The 23,777-nt window shown below is 39.0% G+C and overlaps 1 protein-coding gene across 10 annotated transcripts in view; it reads left to right on the top strand.

Moving 5' to 3' along the window:
* ncam1a (neural cell adhesion molecule 1a) overlaps positions 1-23,777 on the top strand; it is a 269,401-nt gene that overhangs the window by 188,763 nt on the left and 56,861 nt on the right. For 5 of the 10 annotated variants that reach the window (XM_085289720.1, XM_085289716.1, XM_085289719.1 and 2 more), the window contains exons 2-10: positions 453-527; positions 2,785-2,994; positions 3,613-3,756; positions 7,623-7,760; positions 8,609-8,726; positions 10,932-11,092; positions 11,700-11,842; positions 16,401-16,430; positions 21,157-21,307. In XM_085289720.1, coding sequence (XP_085145846.1) covers positions 453-527; positions 2,785-2,994; positions 3,613-3,756; positions 7,623-7,760; positions 8,609-8,726; positions 10,932-11,092; positions 11,700-11,842; positions 16,401-16,430; positions 21,157-21,307 — 1,170 coding nt within the window. The remainder of the gene's footprint in view (positions 1-452; positions 528-2,784; positions 2,995-3,612; positions 3,757-7,622; positions 7,761-8,608; positions 8,727-10,931; positions 11,093-11,699; positions 11,843-16,400; positions 16,431-21,156; positions 21,308-23,777) is intronic. The other 5 variants (XM_085289718.1, XM_085289717.1, XM_085289721.1 and 2 more) reach the window with 1 other exon arrangement.

Here is a 23,777-nt window from a genome sequence, read left to right as displayed (position 1 = left end):
GGAAATCAGATACACAATTCACTAACAACAAAAATGGAAGTGTTGGTAGCAAAAGGTACAGTTTTGCTTCCTAGGGGTAAATCGCAAATTATAAATAAGGGAAAGCAAATTCCAGAACCAACGTGTCCTTGCTCAGCAGTGCAGGTTTCAGTTCACAACGTGGTGCAAAATAAATACATACGCCACAAAAGACGCATATTATTTCTTCTGTGAGTTCCTTTGCTTTGTGGGTGCAACTTTAAACTCAAACACATTTGCACATTGAGATGTTGCACTCTAGTGAGCATAGAAATTACATACAAGTGTTTGCCTGAACATGGTTGTTCCTTTGAGCAGTCATGGCCATTTCACTTTGAGTCTTGCCTTATTGTGTCTCAGCCCCGTGTCACCGTTCCTTTCGATTGAACCAGAGACTAATTTATATTTTGTCCTGTCTTTTTTTCTTTGCCCAGCTGCCATTCAGGTGGAAATTACTCCACCACAAGGGGAGATCAGCGTAGGAGATTCCAAATTTTTCATCTGCGAAGGTAAGAGTGATCTTCCTACATCCCTCATTTAACACGGCTTGATGCAAATGTCACCTCATCTAGCAATATTGGCAGTATTTATTGAGGTAATTTGATGAAAGTAATACAAGTTAGGTTAAATAATGAGATTGGTGTACTGGTGGAGGAAAAAAGAGAAAAAGATCACAAGGATAAATTGACGGGCTTATTCTGTGGAGGTGGTGGGATCTGAGTCATGTAAGAAATAAGACATAGAAGAGGTGGGAGAGAGGTGCTATATGAGAAGATAATGAGACAGAGGTCTTACATTCTCTCTGTGCATTTGTCAGCCTGTCTGTGATACAGATGCTGCTTACAAAAGACAGATCTGCAGTCTGCCATTACACAACATCTTCTTACATTTAAATAACGTCCTAATTTTCTGAATAGAGATTATTCATTCATTTGGTCTTATTAACCCAGGTTACTTCTACACTACAAAACAAAGCTGATGGGGACTGAATTAACAGCATACCCATAGCCCTTACGAGGGGTCGTCCAGTATGAAAATTCAAAGCATCTCTCTCGTTATCCCGTTGATGTGAGTTACAATCATGCTGGACAATGAATGAATTGCATTTTCTTGAATTTGAAATAGAAACTTCAAAACACTGCACAGCTACCTTCATAGGACTTATGAGTAAATAGTTTATTGAACCACCTGTAGCCGGACTAACTTGAAATAATCATTTCCTACATGACTTTGTCTCTCGACAGTTGTTCTGAGGTGTTTGTGCTGATAAGCTGTATTTGCTTTTTGCAAACTGCGGTGCATTATGTCAAAGCATCTCCACTTCTCAGTTCTCCAAAGAACACTTCCAAACATCCCATACTTGTACTGTCATGAACTTTAATATTTCTTATGTTGGCTGAGACCTGCTGAATCCGAGATGCCGTTTCTCTGAGCATTGCACGGTTTGATCTTGGGGTGAATTTGCTGAGATGTCTGCTCCTGGGAATATCATGGCAATGTGTTAATTTACAGCTGAATGCTCCAGAGCAGCAAAGTGACAAAACTTTTCCTTTTACAGAGGTGCTCACACTTGCACATATCCAAGTCAACAAGTCTATTTGATTTTCAGCACCAGGCAGCTACATACCCAATTGTTATGGAAGGAGTAGTGGTGGACTGTTTTTCACAGGAATTACAAAGTCCAGTCAAAATTTTCTTTTGCATACTACATGCAATCAATGTTTTTTTTTTCTTTTTGAAAAAATAACCACTTCTCTCCCACTAATGACCTGTTGTTTCACTGCTTTTAGCAGAATGTTTCTGTAAAAATGAAGCCCTAAAAGCAAAGATGGGTGTCTGTGTGTGGAATATGAAGCCTTGACATTAAGTACTAAGTGATTTCATTCTTTGTTCTATGAAGAAATTTTTGCATTCGTTTGAACTCGAATTCCTCCGTTTGAAAAGGGCGTCAAAATACATTTAGAGCTGTTTGTGCTCCTTGAGAGAAGAGATAGTATTAATAATTTTCAGGGAAACAAAAAACTGCCTCTGCTTGTACTACTGTTTATAAAAAGATGAATAATGTTGAAACGTTGTTTGATTTTTCTTTTAGTCAAAGTTTCCTCCTACTGAATAATCCTACTGAGGAAACAGAAATAATTCATATCTCCCTTTTTATGTTTTGCTGTGTCTGTTTAGTCTTTGGCTTTACATAACATACACTGGATGAAAACAGATTGTGATTTCACAGTAATGCTTCCAAACCATCTTCAAACCAAGAATTCTTAATTTCGTTTTGATATATTCTGTTCAAATTACGATTCATTTTTAACAATTTTTATTCACATTCTCTAATGAGAACAAAGTCTAGCTCAAACCTTAATCAGCTCCACATATGCATTCATCAGGGAAATAAGGAACTACAACTACTTTATTCCAACATGAACAGATGTGAAGAATATGAATGCCAGCAATGACAGTTCTTCCCCAGGTCATCACACAGTGCAGTGATCGTTGCAGTAAATTAAGTTTGAATTTTAAATTAAGATGCACACACTAGCTTTGTAATGTGATGTAACAGGCCCATGGCATCCTCTACAAGTTCATGCTCAGAGTCAAAGCGGGAGGCATATCTAAGCTATAGCAAAACATCAAAAGCACCAAACAAGATAACAGATTTCAGTTGCAATCCTATAGGTTCTGACTATTATTTACAGGCCACTTGTGAAATTCTTAAAAAAAAAAAGTTTTGCTTTTCTATCTCATTATTTACTTTGTTATTTTCAGTGGTAGGAGATGCTAAAGACATAGACTGGTACGCCCCCAGCGGTGAGAAGATCCTTCCCAACAGGGCAGACATTTTTGTGAGCCGCAGTGATGAAGCCACGTCGACTCTCACCATATACCACGCCACCGTGGACAGTGCTGGCATCTACAAGTGTGTGGCAAAGGATGGAGACAAGGAAGCCCAGGCCACTGTCCAAGTAAAGATCTTCCGTAAGTATGACCTGGTTTTGCAGTCTTTACAGACTTTACCAGTGAAGAGTGTTATTTTTTCACATGTTGGTAGTCAACATTACTGCATAAACTGTAGTAACTCAGCCACTATCAACGCTCTCTTTGAGTAATGCATTTCAAATAGAGAGAGCCAGTGTTTATGTTATTAAAGGTAACCTGATTTCCAGCTCCATACTGTTATTCTCAGTCTAGCTTGGCAAGCTGGACTTTGGTGAGTTTATCCACTGTATGAAACCAGCCGTTTAAGCACCGTCCCTTTAAGACAGCTTTCTTCCGACTGGCTGCCCCTCTCATAAACAGAAGATTTAAACAGCAGGTGTGAGGGGTTGCTGTTCTCCCAGCCAGGGCTGTGTGAAATGACCATAATAAGAACTGAACTATAACATACTGGAAACTGAGCATTTAGCTCACTCTGAAGTTTTTGGCTCATGGGGATTATTTCAAATATACTGACCTAATTATTGGAAACTTTGGTATGTGTAATATAAACACCAAAGTGAACCACTGAAATTGAAAATGTGTAAGTTTTCACCTTTACAAATGTCACTCTCTGTGTTAATACATATAAAAATGTGTAATATGTCCATTCCCCCACAGAAAAGATCACGTTCAAGAGTACTTCCAACCCGCAGGAGTTCATCGAGGGTGAGGATGCTGACATAGTCTGTGATGTTGTCAGTTCACCACCACCCACTATTATTTGGAAGCACAAGGGCTCCAAGATCCAACCTGCCAAAGATGGTGAGTCTGTTCAAAAAAAAAGAAAAAGAAAAAGAGGGGAAAAAACACCCCACTGCTTAGCTGCTTTCTCACATCCAACCTGCCTTTCCATTCCATCTTCTTAACTCTGTGAGCAGCCACCTTACCTCCCTGCCAATGCTGTTTGCCAGTTCATGCTTTCCAATCAATTTGCCACACTATTCCTCATCTCCCTCTCCTGCTGCCCATCATCTATGAACAAAGCCAACCGTTTTCCATTGGAAAGTAGTTTTAGACCTCATAGATGATGCGTGAACATGAAAATTGTATTTTTAGGCCTAGCAAGAGGTGGTTATTGTCACTAGAAAATGTGTCTGAGGGCACACCTGAGTTTAATTTTGCCAAATAAAGGAAAACTATAGTTGGAAAAAAAAATCTGAAAAACTCAGCATGGTTTTTTTTTAAGGAAGGAAAGTGTAATCTAAGAAAGCTTCTGCTGTCACTAACAACAATAACAGCAAAAAAACCCCTGTAATAAAACCTACCCAGATTTGCTAGTTTAGAATCAGATTTTTTTTGTTGCTTTGCAAATCGTAATCATAGCATCTGTTTCGGCAATGATGAAGTAAAGTTCAGCCACAAAAGCAAAAGTTGCTTAAGTCTGACCATCGTTGGTGCTCTGTGCATAAACAGTTTGCAAACCACCTCCATCTCATGTTCTGACTTCAGGTCATACCTGACACATTTGATGCCTTCTCTTTCAGCAGAGCTTCCCAAAGTGTGGGGCCCGCCCCATAGGGGGGGCACAGAGCCATTGCAGGGGGGGCGTGGTATGAAAAGGGAAAAAAAAAAAAACAACGCGTGGACACTGCTAGCATGGGGCGCCCACACAAACGCAAAGCAGGAGGTGAAGCATAGCTGAATAGGTTTCCAAACCAACCTCATTCTAAGCCAAAGACTAGAAAATATGGTGAAGCTTATCTTCCCTTTGGTTTCACCTGCACAAGTGCCAAGGTAGGTCTCCCCTGCAGAATTGGTTTTCCCTTCGTCGGGAGCAGCGCTGGGCTGTTTAAATCACGGACAAACAGTATCCCACAGTTGTTTATGTTTTTAAACCCATTTTGCACAGAGAGGCATTTTTTTGAAAAATGTATTGATAGCAATGTTGAATATTATTACAGAGGAAAAAAACAACTACATATAAAATAATTGCACCGTGACGCATCTGCCTTTGTAAATGGAGGGACAGTAACTGCGTGTGTATATGTAAGCGTGTAAAACCGGAAGATAGTCAGATTAACAGTAACAATATTTTGTCTCTATCTGCCATTCTGCAATTCATCTCATGTAAACAATAACGTGCGCACAGCATGATGTGAAAAAAGGCGCATACCTTTGACGTTGCGTGACGAACTCTGTATTCCTCGTCCACAGGTAAACGCAAAAAGGAGTTTTTAAAAAACATCTCCGTTTTCAGTGATTCGAAACGCCGTTTACGTGTGGACGAAAGGTCCAAACGCATAGAAACAGCTGCGTTTTTAAAAACACCCGTGTAGGTGTGGACGTACCGTAAAAGAGTTGTTTATTACTACCTGTAATTTATTGCAGTTTACTTGTATTTGCTTAATTGTTTACTAAATGTTTGAGGTATGAAATACATTTTTCTTGTAAAACAAAGGGGGGCCTAGCAAAAAAAGTTTGGGAACCACTGTCTTTCAGGGTGGTGAGATCTTACTATTGCTCCTCATGTCTCACTCTGATTTTGTATGGGTTGCAGACTTAAGGACCCACACCTAGGACCCGCGAGAAAGAGATCTCAAACAAAAAGCGAGCTTTAATCACTTATGATTTCATATAAACAACAACAGATAATGAAAGACGATTTAAAAGAAAAATGATGGAATCCAAAAAAGCCAGAGAATGAATCCAAAGAAGAAAACAGACAGCACGAGAGGAGAAAAAGAAGCATAAAAAACACAGGCAATGCAACAAAGAGAAGGAAAGGGCTCTTTATACACTGCACAGCGATTGCGGATCACACACACGGCAAAGGAAGGAAATGTAGATGAAAGTAATGCAGAAAAATCAAACAAACAGAGGCTCAAAACCGAATTGAAACACCAGAGAAAATTAACTGTTAAAGTAAAGCAGGAAACAACCCTAATCACACAGAAGAGACAACTAATAGTAAACACATTACAGAGGAACAGTGGGGAGGCAAGAACAATAATAATAATCATAAACCCACAACAATAGAAAAACTGGAAGCAGGAAATCCTGAAACGCATAAAAAAAGACCCTCCCCCCCCCAGCTATCAGGATCCTCTTATCTTTATAAATACACACATACATTTTAACAACATTTTTAACCTCTAACTCTTTCTTAGTAAAGGAATTTTGTGTTTCGGGAGTTAGAGGTGTTTGATGTACACAATTGGGTCTCGTTCTCACTGCGCACGGGCGATCAGAGATGTAGCTTTGATGTAATTGAACATCTATTTTATCCATATGTCACATTAGTATATCAAAAAACACTATAAAAACTTTTCAAACTCTTCTTGTATTATAATCCCTTTATCTGTTGTTTGTCCTGGGTTTTGAACCATTTCTGCTTTGCCAGTAAGCACACAGAACAAAGGTGTTTAGCTCGGCTGTGGAGGAAACTGTGAGCGTGCACATACCGAACATATAAAACTGTAAGTGTTGCTGAACACTTTGCCAAAAAAATCTAATCTAATGTAGCTGCTGTGAATCCAAGCTGTCTTCTGTGTAAAATGAAATTATGAGCTTTTCAGCATTTGGTCTCTTCTGCCCAAAAATATGAGGAGGGCCTAAATTCATGTACAATATTTGGTAATCATTTAATCTGGCAATAGCTTCCTTCTTGGGAGGAGCATTGACCAAATTGGTCCAAAACAGCCATGGCTTAGCAAGTTCAGTGAAAAACTAGGATCTAGTGTGGGAGCTGGACATAAAACAGGAGTCTGGGTTTTGTTTCACACTTGAACCGGGGACTATTTTAACCTTGAAGTAACCCCTCCCTCGGTGACCGCTGGAGAGCCTGGAGTCACCACACTGTTGTGCTAAGCCTGCCTTTGTTCTTGGATTCTTGTCAAGGAATGTGTTTTTCACTGGAAAAGCCACTAATTGTAACCAACACTGAAAACTAAAAACTGCTTATGCAATTTTCTTCAGTGCAGTCGCTGACCTAACCCTGTGCTGCAAGCTGCAGAGTTAAAAATCCCAACAGCAACTCTTCCTTGTAAAATGTGTCACGGTGACCTGAATAAGAGCTGTTTAACAAAAGCGTTGTTTCTTCTTAACTTTTAGACTCCTGGATTAAACTTTAAAAGCTTTTCAACATTTCAGTCATTTATTTTTTGTACACTATGTAAATGTTTCACTCCCATGGATGGTGCGATGTGGTAGGAGTCACTGAGGTGGAATTGTTTGTTCAGTAAACTGTGTAACTCTTAAACTTGATAGGAAGAACACGTCACTTGATTGAGGCAACAGTCATTACTAAAATTAATGAGTCCCCTGTGTAAATTGTGGATTTTAATAAGTGCTGGATAGTTTTTCTCAATAATGTGTGAAAAATAACACCAGGTTTCTGTTAAGACAGCTCGCTGTGTTACTGTGCATTGTTTAATTAGAGCTGCAACTGTTTGTCAAGGATCTGGGTTTGATTAAAACATTGATAAAATATGTTTACTGTAGCCAGAGAGTCATGAAGCTCTCTCATCTAATAATTTGATTACCAGGAAGGATTTTCTCAATCTTGCCCCAACTGATCATCTCTTAATTCATAGAAGACTTATTAAATCACGTTTCTTTTGTTCCACTGTTTTGTTGAGAATGTAATCTTCACAATCTCGAACCTTTGTTCTTTTTTCCTTTTTTTGTAGTTCGATTTAAGATCATGGATAATGGCCACCTGCAGATCCGCAGCATTAAAAAGACAGATGAGGGCAACTACACTTGTGAGGCTCGTGTCATGGCCAGGGGAGAAATTGACTTCAAGACTATGAAGGTCATTGTTAACGGTAAGCAGTGTATACACCACCTTCTATGCTCTGCCTGCCCTGCTGTTTATCGATGTGTGGCTTAACAGAGCAGGGTTCAGTAATGAGCCAGATGGCTCTAAAACCCTTAAAACTTTTTTGTTGCTCCAATGATAGTTAGATAGTTAGTCAGATCATCTAGCCATCTTTTTCAAGTTTCTGGTTTAGAGAAACACATTCAAACAACTACAGACCAGAATGACGAGAAATTGGTTTTAAATTTGTGGATTTCTCAGAAAATGTTGCAGATGCTCTGACCTTTAGTAGCAACATTATCCCCAAATTGCTTTTAAATATCAAAGTCCTTTAACTATCAGGATGAAGAATTTTGAAAAATCTATTTAAAAAAATGATTTTGGGCAATTTTCTTGAGGAAATATCACTTCTTAAAAGCTACTCTGTAGATTTTCAGGGATAATTGCATTTTTATTTTCGAACCCTTTGACTAAATTAAGAAATAGACGTGTAACTATGGGAAATATCGTTATATGTGTGTGAAATATGTTCATTTCAGCTATGTTGAAACATCCAGTCTGTTTTATCACGACTCAATGGAGGAAACTTGAAGTGCATTTTGGATAAACTTTACTACAATTACATTATCCCCATGTGGGTTCGGTAGTTGTTTAAAACAAGTCAAACCAAAAAGGTTTTTTTTTTTTGTGAACGTTTTTTCAGTGTTTGGTTAATTTTATATGGAATGTGCAAAAAGAAGTAATAAAATCATTTATAGGTTTTGAATCTACATATCTAGATTAAACCTCTTTAAATATAATTTATAAATACACATTAGTTACTTGAAATTCAAATTAATCTTGTATCTTTTTCAGTGCTTCCCAGCATCCGTGTCAGGCACCCAGAAGTCAACGCTACAGCAGACGTTGGTAAATCAGCTTTACTGGCTTGTGATGCAGATGGCTTCCCGGAACCCACCGTGACTTGGGCACAGTACGTCATTCAATCTTGTTATCTGGCTGTTGTGACGAGCAGAGTTCAGATTTACCCCGGATCACGTCAGGAGAAATTTTGAGCTTCCACAAAAAATGAAGCATTTTATTTATTCTTTTTTTCATCTTCAGATCCTCTTGTTCTTGACCTCGAAACAAGCAATATTAGTTAGAGCAATGAAATGAATAATTATGAATTACAAACTGTTATTCTTGGTGCACAGTAATCCTTCTCAGGTCCAAAACTTCAACGACAAACCAAAAAGAAACACTGACGTCAATACAAATGACCCCCCCCCCCCCCCCCCCACCCCCCTAAGTGGCAATCTGCCAAGCAGGTAAAAGCAGCCTGATAAGATTAAGCTGAGATGAATGATATTTGCAGCAGAGCAATGGAAGACAAACTATGCACTATACAGTGTACTAGTACTTAAAGCACATAGAGGGCTTTTATTAATTCCAGCTTTTCAATAGAAACTCATTATAAGTCACACTCATTAGTATTCATTAGCGAGCGGGAGATTTATATACTGTTACCTTTTGCTTTTTCACTTCAGCAGTCCATTTTATGACACAATGATATGGAGAGATATTCTGATGGCTTTTTACCTCAATGATCAAAATCCTTGTAATAACATCCACAGTAAAAGGGTAAATGAGTCATGTGTTTTTGCCTCTTACTAGATAAAGGGTTGATAGGATGGAGCTACATCTGCATAAAATTAGTCTTCCTGAAACTTCATTCCATGGCAATTAGGAATTTGTTATGCTACGCTAATGGCTGCAATTTATATTTACAGGTCAGTTCAATTAGTTACAAACATTCCTAATCAAAAAGGACCTCTGGGTTTTTTATCTTTTGTGCAGCAAGGAGCATCAATTTAACGGGGACATTTTTATAAGTTCGAGGCTACCCTTTAGCAGGATGTGCGCTACCCGAGGCAGCTGTCGGGGTATCTCTGTTGTTTTTTTCTCCAGCTCTCCAGCTGCTGGACACAGTAATAATAAGGAAATAATACATCTCTGCATACAGTAGCGTGACCAGACCAGATTTGTGACTTTGCTGTTCATAGCTTACCAGTCAGTCCCCTTTATTCTTCTGTCCCTGACTCCTTTCATGCAGGCTTGCTTTTGATAAAGTTAATTTTTACATGACACTTGTTAATATATATTTATAGGGATTATGAATAGGTCAACAAGCAGAATAAACCAAAGTGAGAACAAGGTGCATATGCATCTTAGCAACCGCTAATTGGTAGTAGTTCAAAAATTGGTACCTGAAATGTGTTTAATTAAGTAAGTTCTGTTGATTAAAGAGGAGGTTTACTGAGTTAGTAATGATTTTAAACATTAACTTACCAATACACCAAGCATGTGCGTGCTGGAATAGGATATTTTTGTTTGACGACCACCGACTTGTGCAAATGTATGCTTTCGGGAGACGAAATCAAGGACGTCAGCCCGAACGTGTTTTTTTTCTTCATGCAGCTGTTTGCTCAGTGCACGTTAATATTCTTGGTGCATCATTCATGTCTGAATGCAGCAGTGAGGAGAAACCTTTAGACAAAGCATGATTGCTGCTGCATGAGTAAATAAGACGACTGAACTCAAATCCCGCTCACAGCTGTCTTTCATGCAGCAGATCTAATGTGTGATCCTGAGGAAGAAGCAGGCCCTGGCTAGAAGAGGGTTAAGATGGACAGGAAGGTTGTTGGGAGGATAGATGTGTGAGGCGGTGAAAAAAACATAGGGGTAAAGCTCTATTTGTTCTAGTCGCTGACAGGCCTGTCATTCACTGTCTGGCTGCTGGAGCAATGCTGCTACTCCAGGTCTACGAACACTTAATTCACTACAAAAGAAAAAAGAAAAAGAGAGAGATTCTAACCTCAAGTGTTTTCTGAAATCTAAAAGAAGCATCGTCATCATACAATCGGTGTATGACCTTCTTAAAAACAAGGCTGAAGGAGACCAAAGGCAAACAGAATCTGAGGCAATGTTGGAGGTGTTCTTAGAAGCACTGAGCACAGGAGAGCGTTTTTTGGTCTGCGAGGCTTTGTTGTCTGCGAGCTGCTTGCTTCAGTAGATAAAACCCCAACAGTTCTTTGTCAGTGAGTTTAGAAAATTATTCGTAGGCTCCTCAAGTTGTGCAAGTAAATACATGTGACGCGGACACTTCTCTTTTCCTCTTTTTTCCCCCTTGCTACAGTAACGGCGTTGTCCTTGAAGACGGCGATAAGTACAGCCTCAATGAGGATGGTTCAGAATTGTTAATAAAACATGTCACCAAAGTGGATGAAGGAGATTACACGTGCATCGCCAAGAACAAGGCGGGAGAGAAAGCGGAGGAAGTCAGCCTAAGCGTGTTTGGTAAGAAAATGACTCCATTTGCTGATGGTTTGCTTAGCATAAAGAACACGGCGGCTGGTTTTTTTGTATCATCTCTGACATTTCTTTGTTGTACTTTGTGCACTTTGCTGCACACTCGTATCCTTACGCAGCTGTGAAACATAAAGTGCAGTATCTCTTTATGAGGAAATTATGTAGTCCTGTGGCTCTGTTATAACTCAGTGGGGTATGAAACCACTCTGTATTCCTTGCCACAGTAATACTGAAACGTCTCTATCAGCCATGGATCAAATGGCCATGTCAAATGTGTCATTCACAGTGACGTGATCATTTGATCGCATATATTCATCTGTCAGCAGCTGATGAGTTTATGTGGTGATTTGAACCTAAGAATTTTTCCACCTCTACTATCAAACCCAGTTAATAGAAAAAAGGCAGGTGGATTAGTGGTAATAGCTGTTGATAAATGTCAAGCATCTATTAGCTGTTTAAAAAAGAATAAAGAAACAGATTAAATATTTGAAATTACCCCGCTGACTCTCGTTGGAGAAGGAGCTTTAAACCAAAGGTACCCACATTTATGTGTCTAGAAAACCAATTCTAATAACAGTTTCTGTCCTGCTTCTAGTCCAACCCAACATTACCTACTTGAGTAACCAAACTGCTTCGGAGTTTGATGATCAAGTCACCCTGACATGTCAGGCTTCCGGTGACCCAACACCTACAATTTCCTGGAGTTTTGGAAACAAGGTCTTCACTGAAGGAGAACAGGTAGAGTTGCTGTGTGGTCATGCACCAGAAACCATTTTTTTCCAGTTAATAGAAGTGTTTTAAAAAGCCAGTGTTTTTAGGAAAAGGGGTGCTAATGACAGAGAGGTACCAAAAAATAAAACTACAGTTGTTTGAGAAATTTGCCTAAAACGTTTCTGCTCTTAAGGAACAACATGGCAAACAACAAATGAAAAAAAAATGTCATTTAGAAAAGATAAAGTGGATGAAAGCTAGAACAGAGCCTCCACATAATTTGTACCACTTACATATTATGACCTGCACTGTAATATACAATACAGCACATGCTCTCCAGATTTGTTGGCAGCTGTTATTAAATACAATTTTCAGAAAAAGGCTTCAATTTCAATTTTCAAAAACTCACATGGACATTTTTAAGGAATTTTGTCAGCCATTCACTGACTTTCATTTTTTTAAATTCAGCCTTGAAATCCCACCAATTATTTTCACTTCCGTCACTTTTCATCTCATGGCATTAATAACTAATCAGCTGGCTATTCAACTCCACCCACGTGCTGGGAATGCAGCTAAAAGTGCTTCATACATTTCTCATTGTTACATGAGTTTGAACTTTGCACAATGAGGTTTTGATGTTGCTTCACGATCTCTCTGAACTTTTGACAGCCTTGTCTTATACAGCCCGAGTTGCTTTAATGCTTTTGTACATTTACATTGTGACTGATAGAGGAGAGAGAGTGCAGACTTCTTATGTCTCCCCACATGTTTTTAACAGCGCATCTGACACGCTACAACATCTTTTATTCATTGGCTTTTAATGGAAATTTCTTTCCTTTTTTTGTGAATTTACTATAAAAAGTGCTCTTTTAAAATTCACAGTAAATCAAACAAGAGTTTAAAAAACAAAGTGAAAATGATTTAATTGGCATTAGCTTAATTATTGCTATGAATCAGATTGTTGTGATTCCAATTATGCCACTCTGGCAAACTACTGTGATAATCCACTTTGGGAACGAGTGGGCACTTTTTTCCCAGGATGAACACGATATGAGTAAAGCAGCCACATAAGGGTTATGCATCTTTGTCATGCTTTGGCGTATATCCTAGTTTTTCCTCTTCATGTCCTTCAGGAGCACTGGAGATAACGCTGGATTAAAGCTTTGCTTATAGGATATGGTAAACGGCTTCTTAGGATGTGTAAGCTATGAACACCATTCCTTTCCTTATTTTCTCCATTGCAGTGGTCACAGCATTCTGGCAGTTGCCAGCCTAGTGAGAGAGTCTCATCCGAAGTCTATTGTTATGCTCTTATCAGCTCATTAAAATTGTATAATTTTGAAAAATCCATCTTAACGGTCTATTCTGACAATACACATGGTGCTAGCAGCAAACAGATTAGTCACTTCAGAGGGGTAATTTTCTGTGAATGCAGTAAACAGTATTAAGATAATTACCTCGCTGCCTCCACCAGGTTTTTGGATTCGGGAAAAACATTTCATGCACTGGTTTGTGATTCAGCTTGCGTTACATACTGCCACATGTTTATATTACTTCTAAAAGCACTAAAGTTGGACACTGCATATTTCCCTGATACACAGAACAGCTGGGTTGCAGACTGGTTGCTGGCCTCGGGACATTTGCTGTGGAATAACAGGAAAAAAGCACAATTTGGCATAAAACTTGTTCCTGCCAACAATATGCTGGCATTTAATTAGGCATAAGATAAGCTGTACCCTGTCACTACAAGCAGCATTTAGCATGAAAACCCTGAGTCCATTTTTTGTTTGACTGTTGAGAGGTATTGTAACTCCTGTGAAATATGTTCCCACACAAAAATAGTTCAACAGTGTTTGTTGTCCTGCCATAGCAGACACAGTTGTTCTTCAAATGTTTCAAATGACACAGGTGTGTAAGAACAATAGAGGAACTACTCTTGGAGCTACACACTGTAAATGCAATGAAAGCACCTGTCCTGTTATTTCCCACAGGGCATAAGAGAGTCAGCTGCACAGTATTTTGGGCCATGCTGGCCTACTTCATTTAACATGCTCTGTCAGCTGGTGCATTGTGATGAATTATGTCTGAAAGTTACCATGTAGCTCATTTTCACATTAAATATATCTCTGTGAAATGAACTATTGATTTTTGGTGGAATAATATAAAACTAAAAAGACCATGGTAATGACTGTCTGACAAACTCTCTTCTAGTCATATTGTAAACATTCTCTATACTAATAATTGTAAATATCGTTGATACAGTTGTTTAAGCATTCAGACGGCTAATTGGAGAAAATATAACATTATTGTGAGACTGTGCACCAAATGTGGCAGTTATATTTACAGCAGCAGGATGATTTAAATCAATTCAGTTTTATTTATAATGCACCGAATCCCGACAGTCACTTCAAGGTGCTTTTTATCATTATTTATCTATTACCCCACAGTAATAGAGTGAAAGCTCCAGCATTCAGATGACCCCATATGAGCGAGCACTTAGTGGCAGTGGGAAGGAAAAACTCATTTTTAGCAGGAAGAAAACTCCAGAACCAGGCTCAGGGAGGGGGCAGCCATCTGCTACGACTGGGGAGAGACATGGGACAAAAGACACACTGTGCAAGAGAGCCAGAGATTAATAATAACTAATGATTAGATGCAAACAAGAAACACTTGAGTCCTAATAGTTAAGCTTTATCAAAAACGGAACGTTTTAAGCTTTACTTTTTAAATTTAATTTAGAAGTTTACACAGTGTGTGTCCAAAATTTAAGCTGGGAGCTGGTTCGACAGACGAGGGGCCTGCAGCTGAAGCTCCCACTCTACTTTTATATCCTATGAAGTAAGCCTTCAATCCAAGAGCAAAGGGGGGGGGGGGGGGGGAGATATGGAACTATGAGGTCTTTAAGAATGGAAAAAACTGTAGGATATTGTTGTTTCTGAACAACATTGTACTAAAGAAGAATGTGTTATTTATTCAGTTCTTGTAATGCAGACATCTCGTTAAGTTGTTCTTAAACTGAGACGGATTTTATTTTAGACTTAATGGCAAACTTGTGCAAATTATCCGTTCACCACTCCGGTTGTGCTGGAAAATGATCAGTCTGTACATTTGAGTCAGTTAAAATATTCTCATATTTTCCTATTAACTGTGCAATTCATCACTGCCAATCAGCTGCGGCAGCCGTGACTGTATTGCGACTTTCTGAATGTAATCTTCCACCTGCAAGACAGGACTTGCATGTCGTATTCACAGTTGCCACTGAATGTCTTCTATTCACAGGCTGTCATCATCCCTCTCCTCCCTATCTATCACTGTCAGATACATTTTGATTTAATGTTGCTGTAGTCAGAAAATCCCGCTGATCATTTGGTAATAGCTGTCACTAATTTTCATTGGATCTTCATTCATCATTACTTTCCTGTTTGCCACGCTCTGTCTTCCATTCACATTCTAGTTCTACATTCATACCAGCCAGGGTACGAGAGCACAGACATATTCATAATGATGTGCAATGACAGAACAGGAATTTTTCTGTCTTCGGCTTCTTCTTTTGAATATTACTGGCTTGAGAAAAACACAGCTAATGGCGTCATTGTGTAATGTATGATTAAGACATCATCTCAGTTCAGCTGAAGGTCTTTGTGGTTTGAACGTTTATACCACATGATAGGAATCTGTACGTAGTTTATATTAATAGAGGATAAGTGGTGGAAGTCAATGTTCTGTACTTACATGAATGAGTTAATCAAGATACATACTGTAAGCCATGATGAGAAAATGTGCTGATTAGGAAACAAAGTCCCTAGGTGCCGGTAGTGGTTCTTGTATAATTAGTTGCAGTGCCTTGTTTTCCTTAGTGTGCCTCCAAATTCTCTCTTATTAGAGTACATTAATTAATAACTGGCCCCATGCAGCTCTAGGAAAATGTGCTCGAGTTTGGCATTTTGACCATTTCTGTTACTTCCTTGATTGCCAAGTTGGAAAGCCTGGCCCTCATCATAACAGTCATTTTCACATCAAGAAAACCTTGAACTAGACAATGCCAAATGTTCAGCTAGCCTTTAAGCAAGAAGTAATCTGAGAAAATGAGGATACACGTTCATGCGTTTTTAACTTTTCTCCCACAAGTAGCTACACCTTTAATCCCTCATTCCTCTGTTACCTATTTTACTCAAAATGTGAATATTTTATGAGCATTTCTTATTAAGGACAGTGCTTACTGAAGTCATTATGTGCAATCTGCTTACCTCTTCATGCCTAGAGGCTACTTCCATCTTTAACATGTTGTGCGTTGCAAAAACAAAGTAAACTATGATTGATAGCATTTAAAAGACAGATAAAAACCAGAAACTACCAAGAACGGAGAAAACGCGCTTGTAGATATTCTGGAAATTAATTGGCAACAATGTATTTGCTTGAGTTTGCTTTAACAATCTAAAACAAAACCATGGAACGGTATTTAAAAGATTCAGTCATTGCACATTGAAGCCAGTCTGCATTCGTTCTATGTGGGTCATTTCCAAAAGCTCACTTTGTTCCACTGTGTCGCTGTTTGTCTTTGCCTCTTTGCTTCTGTCCTCTCTAGGCCTCTTGGACTCGACCAGACACATACGAGGTATGGCTACCAAATATCGTAGCCTGATTCTAGATGTACTAGCCCAGACTTGCATCATAGACTACCACTTTTACCCCCACCACCTTTTTTTGTTTTTGTTTGCAGAGCAGAAGTGTTATCACTCAGCCCACATTTAATATGCACCATATTTAGTTTTGCGCTTAATGTGTAGACTAATAGCCACGTAGTACAGTTCATTTAATACATTTAGTTCCAGTATGCATTTAGACTTGCTCCATTAGTTTATCACTGTTTATTTTTGTCAACAAATTTCCATGTGAGACGCAGGCATCTCGGTGTAGACCAAGTAGCTCCATTCTTTGTTTCCTGCTGCACAGTGTGGTGAATGCTCAGACTTTGCATGAAAAAAAAAGATGAATCCTGTATTGTTGATTGATCAGCAGCTGGACACCCAAAAAAAACACACTGTCTGCTCTGCTGTGAGCAAACTAACTCTAACTCACCAAACTCTAGCAAATAACAGAATGGATTTTAATGGTGTAGCCTTCTGTCATGGGCCAGGGGCCTGCATGTTTTTGTTTCAACTGTGCACTGAAGTAGCTGCCTCATTCAGTCACCTTGGGGCCTCATTTATACTGTGGTCTCACTAGGTCAGCTCACCCAAATGGGAAAAAAAGTCTTCCTTGCCCCTGATCATATGTAGCCAAGTAGAGAGTTTTGATTTTGTTTCTCCAGGATTTGAGAGGTTTTTTTTCAACCTCTAATACAAAGAAGGTTGACAGAATTCTGTTTGCATTGTCCACTTTTAAGGCTCATGTTTAGGTAGAACTCTTAGAATGGCATTAACAAGCATTTTTACAGGGTAAGCTTAAGGATGCCAAGTGTGTTTGCATTTTTAAAAAATCCCAAAGCACTTGAGCTTCCTGTTCTGTTGTTTGGCACAAAAGAAAAACATGCAAACTCTTGGCCTGCTGCAAAAACAATTACTACCTTTGGATAGAACTGACACAGTACAATCAGCTCACTTCACTCACCACTGTGACAAGGAACCAAGCTAAGAATTAACTGTCATATTCAGCATCCATAACACACAGATTCAGAGTTTTGACAAGTTTGTCCTAACTGGCTTCAATAACGTGCTTCAATCAGTCATAGCACTCATTTCCTGCTGATGTAATGCTGCAAAGTTTTTTTCCACACGCCTGTTTAACATAGCCTTATCCCAGCATGTGACAATAATCACGTCACCTTGTTGGGCTGTTGACTGGGTTTTAAGTTGCGTTTTATGGATCTACTGCTGTGACCTATGCTTTTATGTTTTAGCGGGAGCACTTTCACATTTTTTCTTACCTCTCTGAGCCCAGTCTAATCCAAGGGTCACTACAGATTTTTCAGTACTTGACATCCTTGACTGTGCACTTCATTACAGAAGTTCAATTAAAGACTACTTCTTTGGTGTTTTTATTGTTGCTATTACTTTGTTCTAGTGATTTACTGATGCTTTTGCTTGCTTGCTTATGTAGGAATACATGTGAGCAAAGAGGTAAGGCTAAAGACTGCATCTCAGTTGAAAGAAGCTTTTTTTTGGCTTTGTATGATGTCAATGAGAGCAGCTATTCCTTACGACAGACCTATGCAAAGACCTATATGAAGAAAGCTATCCTAAAGGGAGGAGTAAGGGATCTACATTTGCCTGTTTTAGACTGAGGGGCTGCACCTAGGCCCAGGTACTTTGAACTGTGAATCATGCAGACTACTTCAATAAATTCCAAGAATAAAGCCATAGAGTTAGATGTGAACAAACGAGCCCATTAAATATTTTTCTTGTAGGCCCACACAGAAAGTCAGCTGTCAGCGAATGTACTTATTGCGGCACAGAATGGATCGAACAGATCTTCAGTAATAGCGTCGGCCTTGCTTTCATTGGACGTTAGGTGAACCGAGCTGACAGGTGTTAATCAGCAACCCTAAAAAGCAGTCATTAAACAATTAGTCATAGAAGACAATCGAACATGAAAGGTGAAATTATGCTAAGGACAACAGCAAAGCCTTTTCACTTTATCTTTATTTCATTAAGAAGTGCACTTTGGAAGACAGTTTGACACTTAAACCAGATAAAAGTCTGATTATTATAACCTGCCTACTGACTGATTTTCAACTCATAAGAAGATCATATGACCATGTTGTTGACTGCTTGTTTTTCTTTTAGCAACTCGATGCATGTTAAGTAAAGACAATTATAGATAAAGGAAATGGTTTAATAGAACTCTATTTACCACTTGCCTTTAGTTACCCGTCTCCTTAAATTAACCGTTGTCTTAAAATCGTAACCTTTTTCCCGCCTCAACACTTTGGAGGGCTTGAGAATGCCAAGTAGAGAAATTGCACTTAGTTTTCTTGGTATACTTCTCCTTGATGAAAGATTTGACAGTGGAGAAATTAAAAGAATTAAGGACAGAAATAGATGGGGAATGATAAGCAAGCAACACAAGTCCCAGGCTGGATTAAAAGTATGAATAGCCTACCCCTTTGTATATTCATGTTCTGTTCCTTAAACCCCTGGGCCATCAGGGTGCTCCATAAATCAACATTCTAGAAATTAAAGTTGACAAGGACCACTCCCAGTAGTTTCAAAGTTAAATTTTTGGAGGAGGCACAGGTTTGTCCTGTCCGTCAGGTGTTCTCCACAAACACATATATATCTTCATGTGCCACGTTGTGTTAAAGGATCCTGATACCAAATTGGGAGACAGTTACTCATGAGCTGAATTCTTGATGTAGCAGAGTTCATTTTTTTAAACTGTTGGCTCAGCTCGCCGACATCTGCTTTGTTAAAAAGTTCTATTTTTAGCTGCCTAAACTGCCTCATTTTTTTCAAAGGAGGAGGTGGTTATAAAATTTCAGCATGTTATTAATACAGCGCTAACATCGTTTTATTGAGCTAGTATTTTGGGAAGATAAAGCATAAATGGCTCTTGCACCGTGATTGCTGAGAATAGCAGATCTACATCTAATGAATACACAGACAGAGCCTGTGCATGTTATGCCTGACAGTCTCCCTCTTCATGTAACACTTGCCGGACAGAATGTACGACAAGCAAAACACGTGTACAAAGATTTGCTCTGCAGATCAAATCAGCAGTGACTGCAAAATACAAGACACTGAAAAAATCCTGTCCATACATCGCCTTACAAGTCTACCACCATAATTCATTTTTGTAATTAAAATGATTTGGTTAATGAATGAATCCTGTTCAAAGGTCTCCCCTCTCCCTGCTACCTGTGCTGTATCATTAAAGCATTATTCTCTATTAACCTTTTTTCCTGTTTATATTCCACCAGTGTACCCAGTACAGCTCTTTCCTGTGTTACTGCAGTAAGACAAGATTAATGCTGCCCTTTCAAAATGTTCCAGGACACTCCCTCAGATCTTCCGTAAACAGCAGAAATATTTCTGCCACATCTGCGTCACCCTGCTCTGCAAAGAAAAGCTGTTTTTGACGTAATACTTACACAACAAATATGACTCGGTTATATACTACATCTATATTCTAGTTTACCGGCCAGAGCTTTGCACGCCGAAGCTCTAGCTAGAATGCCTAAAATAAAAAGCAAATACTATGGCACCTAGAACGAAGATGTATATCTCCTTTTTGTGTCGCCCAAAGGGAAGATAAACTGTTACAGGTTTTTTTAACAGCCATGGGTTTTATAGGCTTGCAGTTTTATTAATCATTTCATAGGGCTTCTCTTTATTACCGATGTTGTTTTTTTTCACCTACTGACTTTCACCATGCGATTTCAAAACAAATATACTTTTTGTCTTCGCAAAAACGGTGCAGAACTTGAAGCCCCCCCTCTGCTTTGGGCTTGTATTTGCATCAGGTTACATGCACAACAGAGAGAAGCTAGGATCCACTGCATTTGTTAAAAAAAACAAATGAGGTCGTTGGGCCACTTTTGATGTCAGCTGCACAGCTGTTAAGAGATCACTCTAAGTAAGGCATAACACATGCTTGGAATAGCAGTATTAGCTCAGTAGGCAGGCTAATAAATGTGATCTCTTAATACAAATACAAACCAGATTTAACAAGCTGTTTGTTAAAAGTGCAGTTATACTGTTCCAAGTGCAATTAGACTGCCTGTAACCCTGCAACCAGACTGCTAAATGGTAAGGACAGCAATCGAGTTTGCAGGTTATTAGCCAGGGCTCTGACGCTGGTTTAATAGTTATCCCAGCAATGGTTTTTCAGAGGCCAGGATGTCCAGTCTGTTGCTGTTTATATATATATATATATATATGAGAAAAGAATAAATTTTAGCAGCATATTTGTAAGATTTTTATAACTAACGTTATTTTTTTTAGGATTTAAAGGAAGGATTTGTTTGCTCCTGTGGCACTCACTTCACACAAACAAAAAAAACATAGAATAAATTTAGCCTTATCAGCTAATAGCATCCAAGGAATACTAAATTCTCTCTCAGAAGAGTTCATTGCAGTTGTAGCTTTTATGTTGTCTCCATCCCGCTGTTCTTGTGGTATTTCTGCACTGCAGTTCACATGGCTCACCTGTCAGTCAGTCGTCACATTTTTTTTCTTTTTTTTAACTCTTGCTTTCTCAGTTTATAGTTCCCACTTTATCTTCTACTCATTTGTCCCATTTGCGCTAGCAAAACAACAAATGCAGACTGACCCTTTAGCCCTGTTTTATATAAAACTACCTGTTTATAAGTGAGAATAATTTCTTTCTCTTCTTCTTTATAGAGCCTTGATAGAAATGTGGTGGTGCGCAGTCATGCACGGGTGTCCTCTCTCACCTTGAAAAATGTCCAGTTTACATATGCTGGACAGTACCTCTGCACCGCCAGCAACTCCATCGGCCAGGACGCCCGGCACATGTACCTGGAAGTCCGCTGTAAGTCACAAAACTCTGCCTGGCCGCACGCTCCAGTGGTTTATCTTTGCTGTCAACACAGATAACCATAAGTTTGCACTGTTATATGTACAAATATGAAACTGATAAGAGCTGCTGTTGCTGCTGACATCTGCTTAATAAAATGTCATCGTTTTAACGTTTCATTTTAGTCTGTTGGAAACGGGGTAGGAGTAGTGTCTAAAAGAATTCTTTTATGGAAACTCTGTTGCTACATTTATCTTTTATAAGTTGTTGCATCAGCCAAAAAACAGTCTTCAAAGAGCATGTTAAAAGTGTTAGTTACTATTGTTAAATTACGAAAATCTGTTAACCGTGATACAATATACTGATTTATCAGGCAGTGAAGGTCAGTTTGTTCCTGCAGTAATTCATTTCTTTCCATATATGGAGCCCAGATGTTTTTGTCGATTTCTATCTGTGCTCAGGCACTGGATCTTTTTTTTTCTCTGTCTCCAAAAATGGTTTCTGACAGCACCTAGAGAACTTTCTCGGGTTTTGTTCTTTAGCTGATGGTTTTAGCTGTAGGCAAGGAAATCTATAGCACTAGCAATTTAACAGTAAGAGCAAGAGAGCATGTCTCTCCAGTCAAGAATAACTTGATACTCATGACATCGATTTAAACCACTGCTGCCTTGTGGCTGCCTTGCATGTGGAAATCTTTTTCTCATCTCACACAGATATTTCTCCTCATATGCATGTTTAATGCTTATTCAAAAAGGTGTCTCTAGATGGAAGGTCTCAGTGTGACACCAAAACCTTGAGCTGGTTTCACAAAGAGAGGATAGAAAAGCATTTAGACATTAAAGAGGCAATGTGTGCTGTCAGGTGTAGCAAACATTAGATAAACTGTGCTTGGTTTGTCTAACATTACTTCATTATTATTTAGTTTATACCAAGCTGTTAACAGTATCAATTTTCAATTCAATTCAGTTTTATTTATACAGCGGCAAATCACAACACCAGTCGCCTCAAGGCACTTTATTTTGTAAGGTAGACCCTACAATAATACATACAGAGAAAAACCCAACAATCATATGACCCCCTATGAGCAAGCACTTTGGCGACAGTGGGAAGGAAAAACTCCCTTTTGCAGGAAGGAACCTCCAACAGAACCAGGCTCAGGGAGGGGCGGGGCCATCTGCTGCGACCGGTTGGGGTGAGAGAAGGAAGACAGGATAAAAGACATGCTGTGGAAGAGAGCCAGAGATTAATAACAAGTATGATTCAATGCGGAGACGTCTGTTAGCACATAGTGAGTGAGAAAGGTGACCAATGTTATCGCAGATAGTAACAAGATCAGTTAAAGTCCTTAAGGGTGAGGGTATCATCTTCAAGCCCATTCTCAAATTAGCTGATGCATTAAAAATGACTTAACAGCACAAAAGAAACAAAAGCAAACTTCCATATGTCTAAATTTAAAATAACATTCTTATAACATTGTGTCGTAAGTGTTTTTAAATGTACTACAGCAGTTACAGGTAATTAAGAACAACTCTTCAGGAAATCAGGTATCAACCCTGCTTTTGGATCCTAGTTCTTACTGATGTCTTTTTAATATCTATCTTCTTTTATTTGATATGAAGAAGCCTCTAAAAACAATCTATGGTCATTGTCAGCCTCTCTGGCTTTCCATTAGCACTACTCATGTGCAGTGTCCCTTTAAGCTCAGTTTTTAAAACCTTACAATGTAGCTACAGCCCATTGGCTCACAGTTTGCCACACATGAAGAATCAATCAGAGGCGAACTAAGATTTCAGTTCAGAATCATCCAGAGCGCACAGCAGCATATCAATGACTAACCTCGTGTTGTGGATGGATCATCTCAGATGTTCTCTTGACTGAAGTTTGGTCATTTTTCAGCATCTTCCTTCTGTCATATGGTTGCATTTGTCTCAGCCCATCAGGGACAGTCACATTACCTTTGATGGAGAGTTAACATTCATCATCCATCTTGGCATGGTACCAGTCAAAAGGTACACTCAGGGGTACACAGCAGATTTTAAACTTCCCTTTATTTTTGAGCAACAGTATTTGAATATACTCCATAGTGTAGCTGACGTTGTTTCACGTAGGACTAAAAATAAGTTCTGGATCTTAATCGTGGGCATTTTTCACATCTGTCTTTGCAGGACTGGACATGTTCTTTGAAGCTTGCAAGAAATGCTGTAAAGCCTAAATTGTACTTTCTGCAGCTGGTCAACCGTGAGAGTCTGTGACACTCCAAGTAAGGGTCAACAGTGCGAGACTGTTGGCCCCTTTGATCTTTAGGGCGGTGTACCAGGAGAATTACAATTTCAACAAGTTTGATTTTTTTATATAGACACTACAAAGCTCCAGTGTGCTACAGCAGCGGTCCGGTTTATGCCCAACAATATTTTTCACGGACCAGCCTTTAATGTGTCGCGGATAAATACAACAAAATAAAACTAGTACCGGTACCGAAAAAAAG

Source organism: Mchenga conophoros, linkage group LG10 (genome assembly GCF_057382185.1).
Source record: "Mchenga conophoros isolate Kocher_MC1m ecotype Shallow Benthic linkage group LG10, M_conophoros_male_GT1.1, whole genome shotgun sequence".
In the NCBI taxonomy this organism is placed as follows: Eukaryota; Metazoa; Chordata; class Actinopteri; order Cichliformes; family Cichlidae; genus Mchenga; species Mchenga conophoros.
The sequence above is the reverse complement of the archived record's forward strand: the minus strand, read 5'-3'. Positions and strand labels throughout refer to the sequence as shown.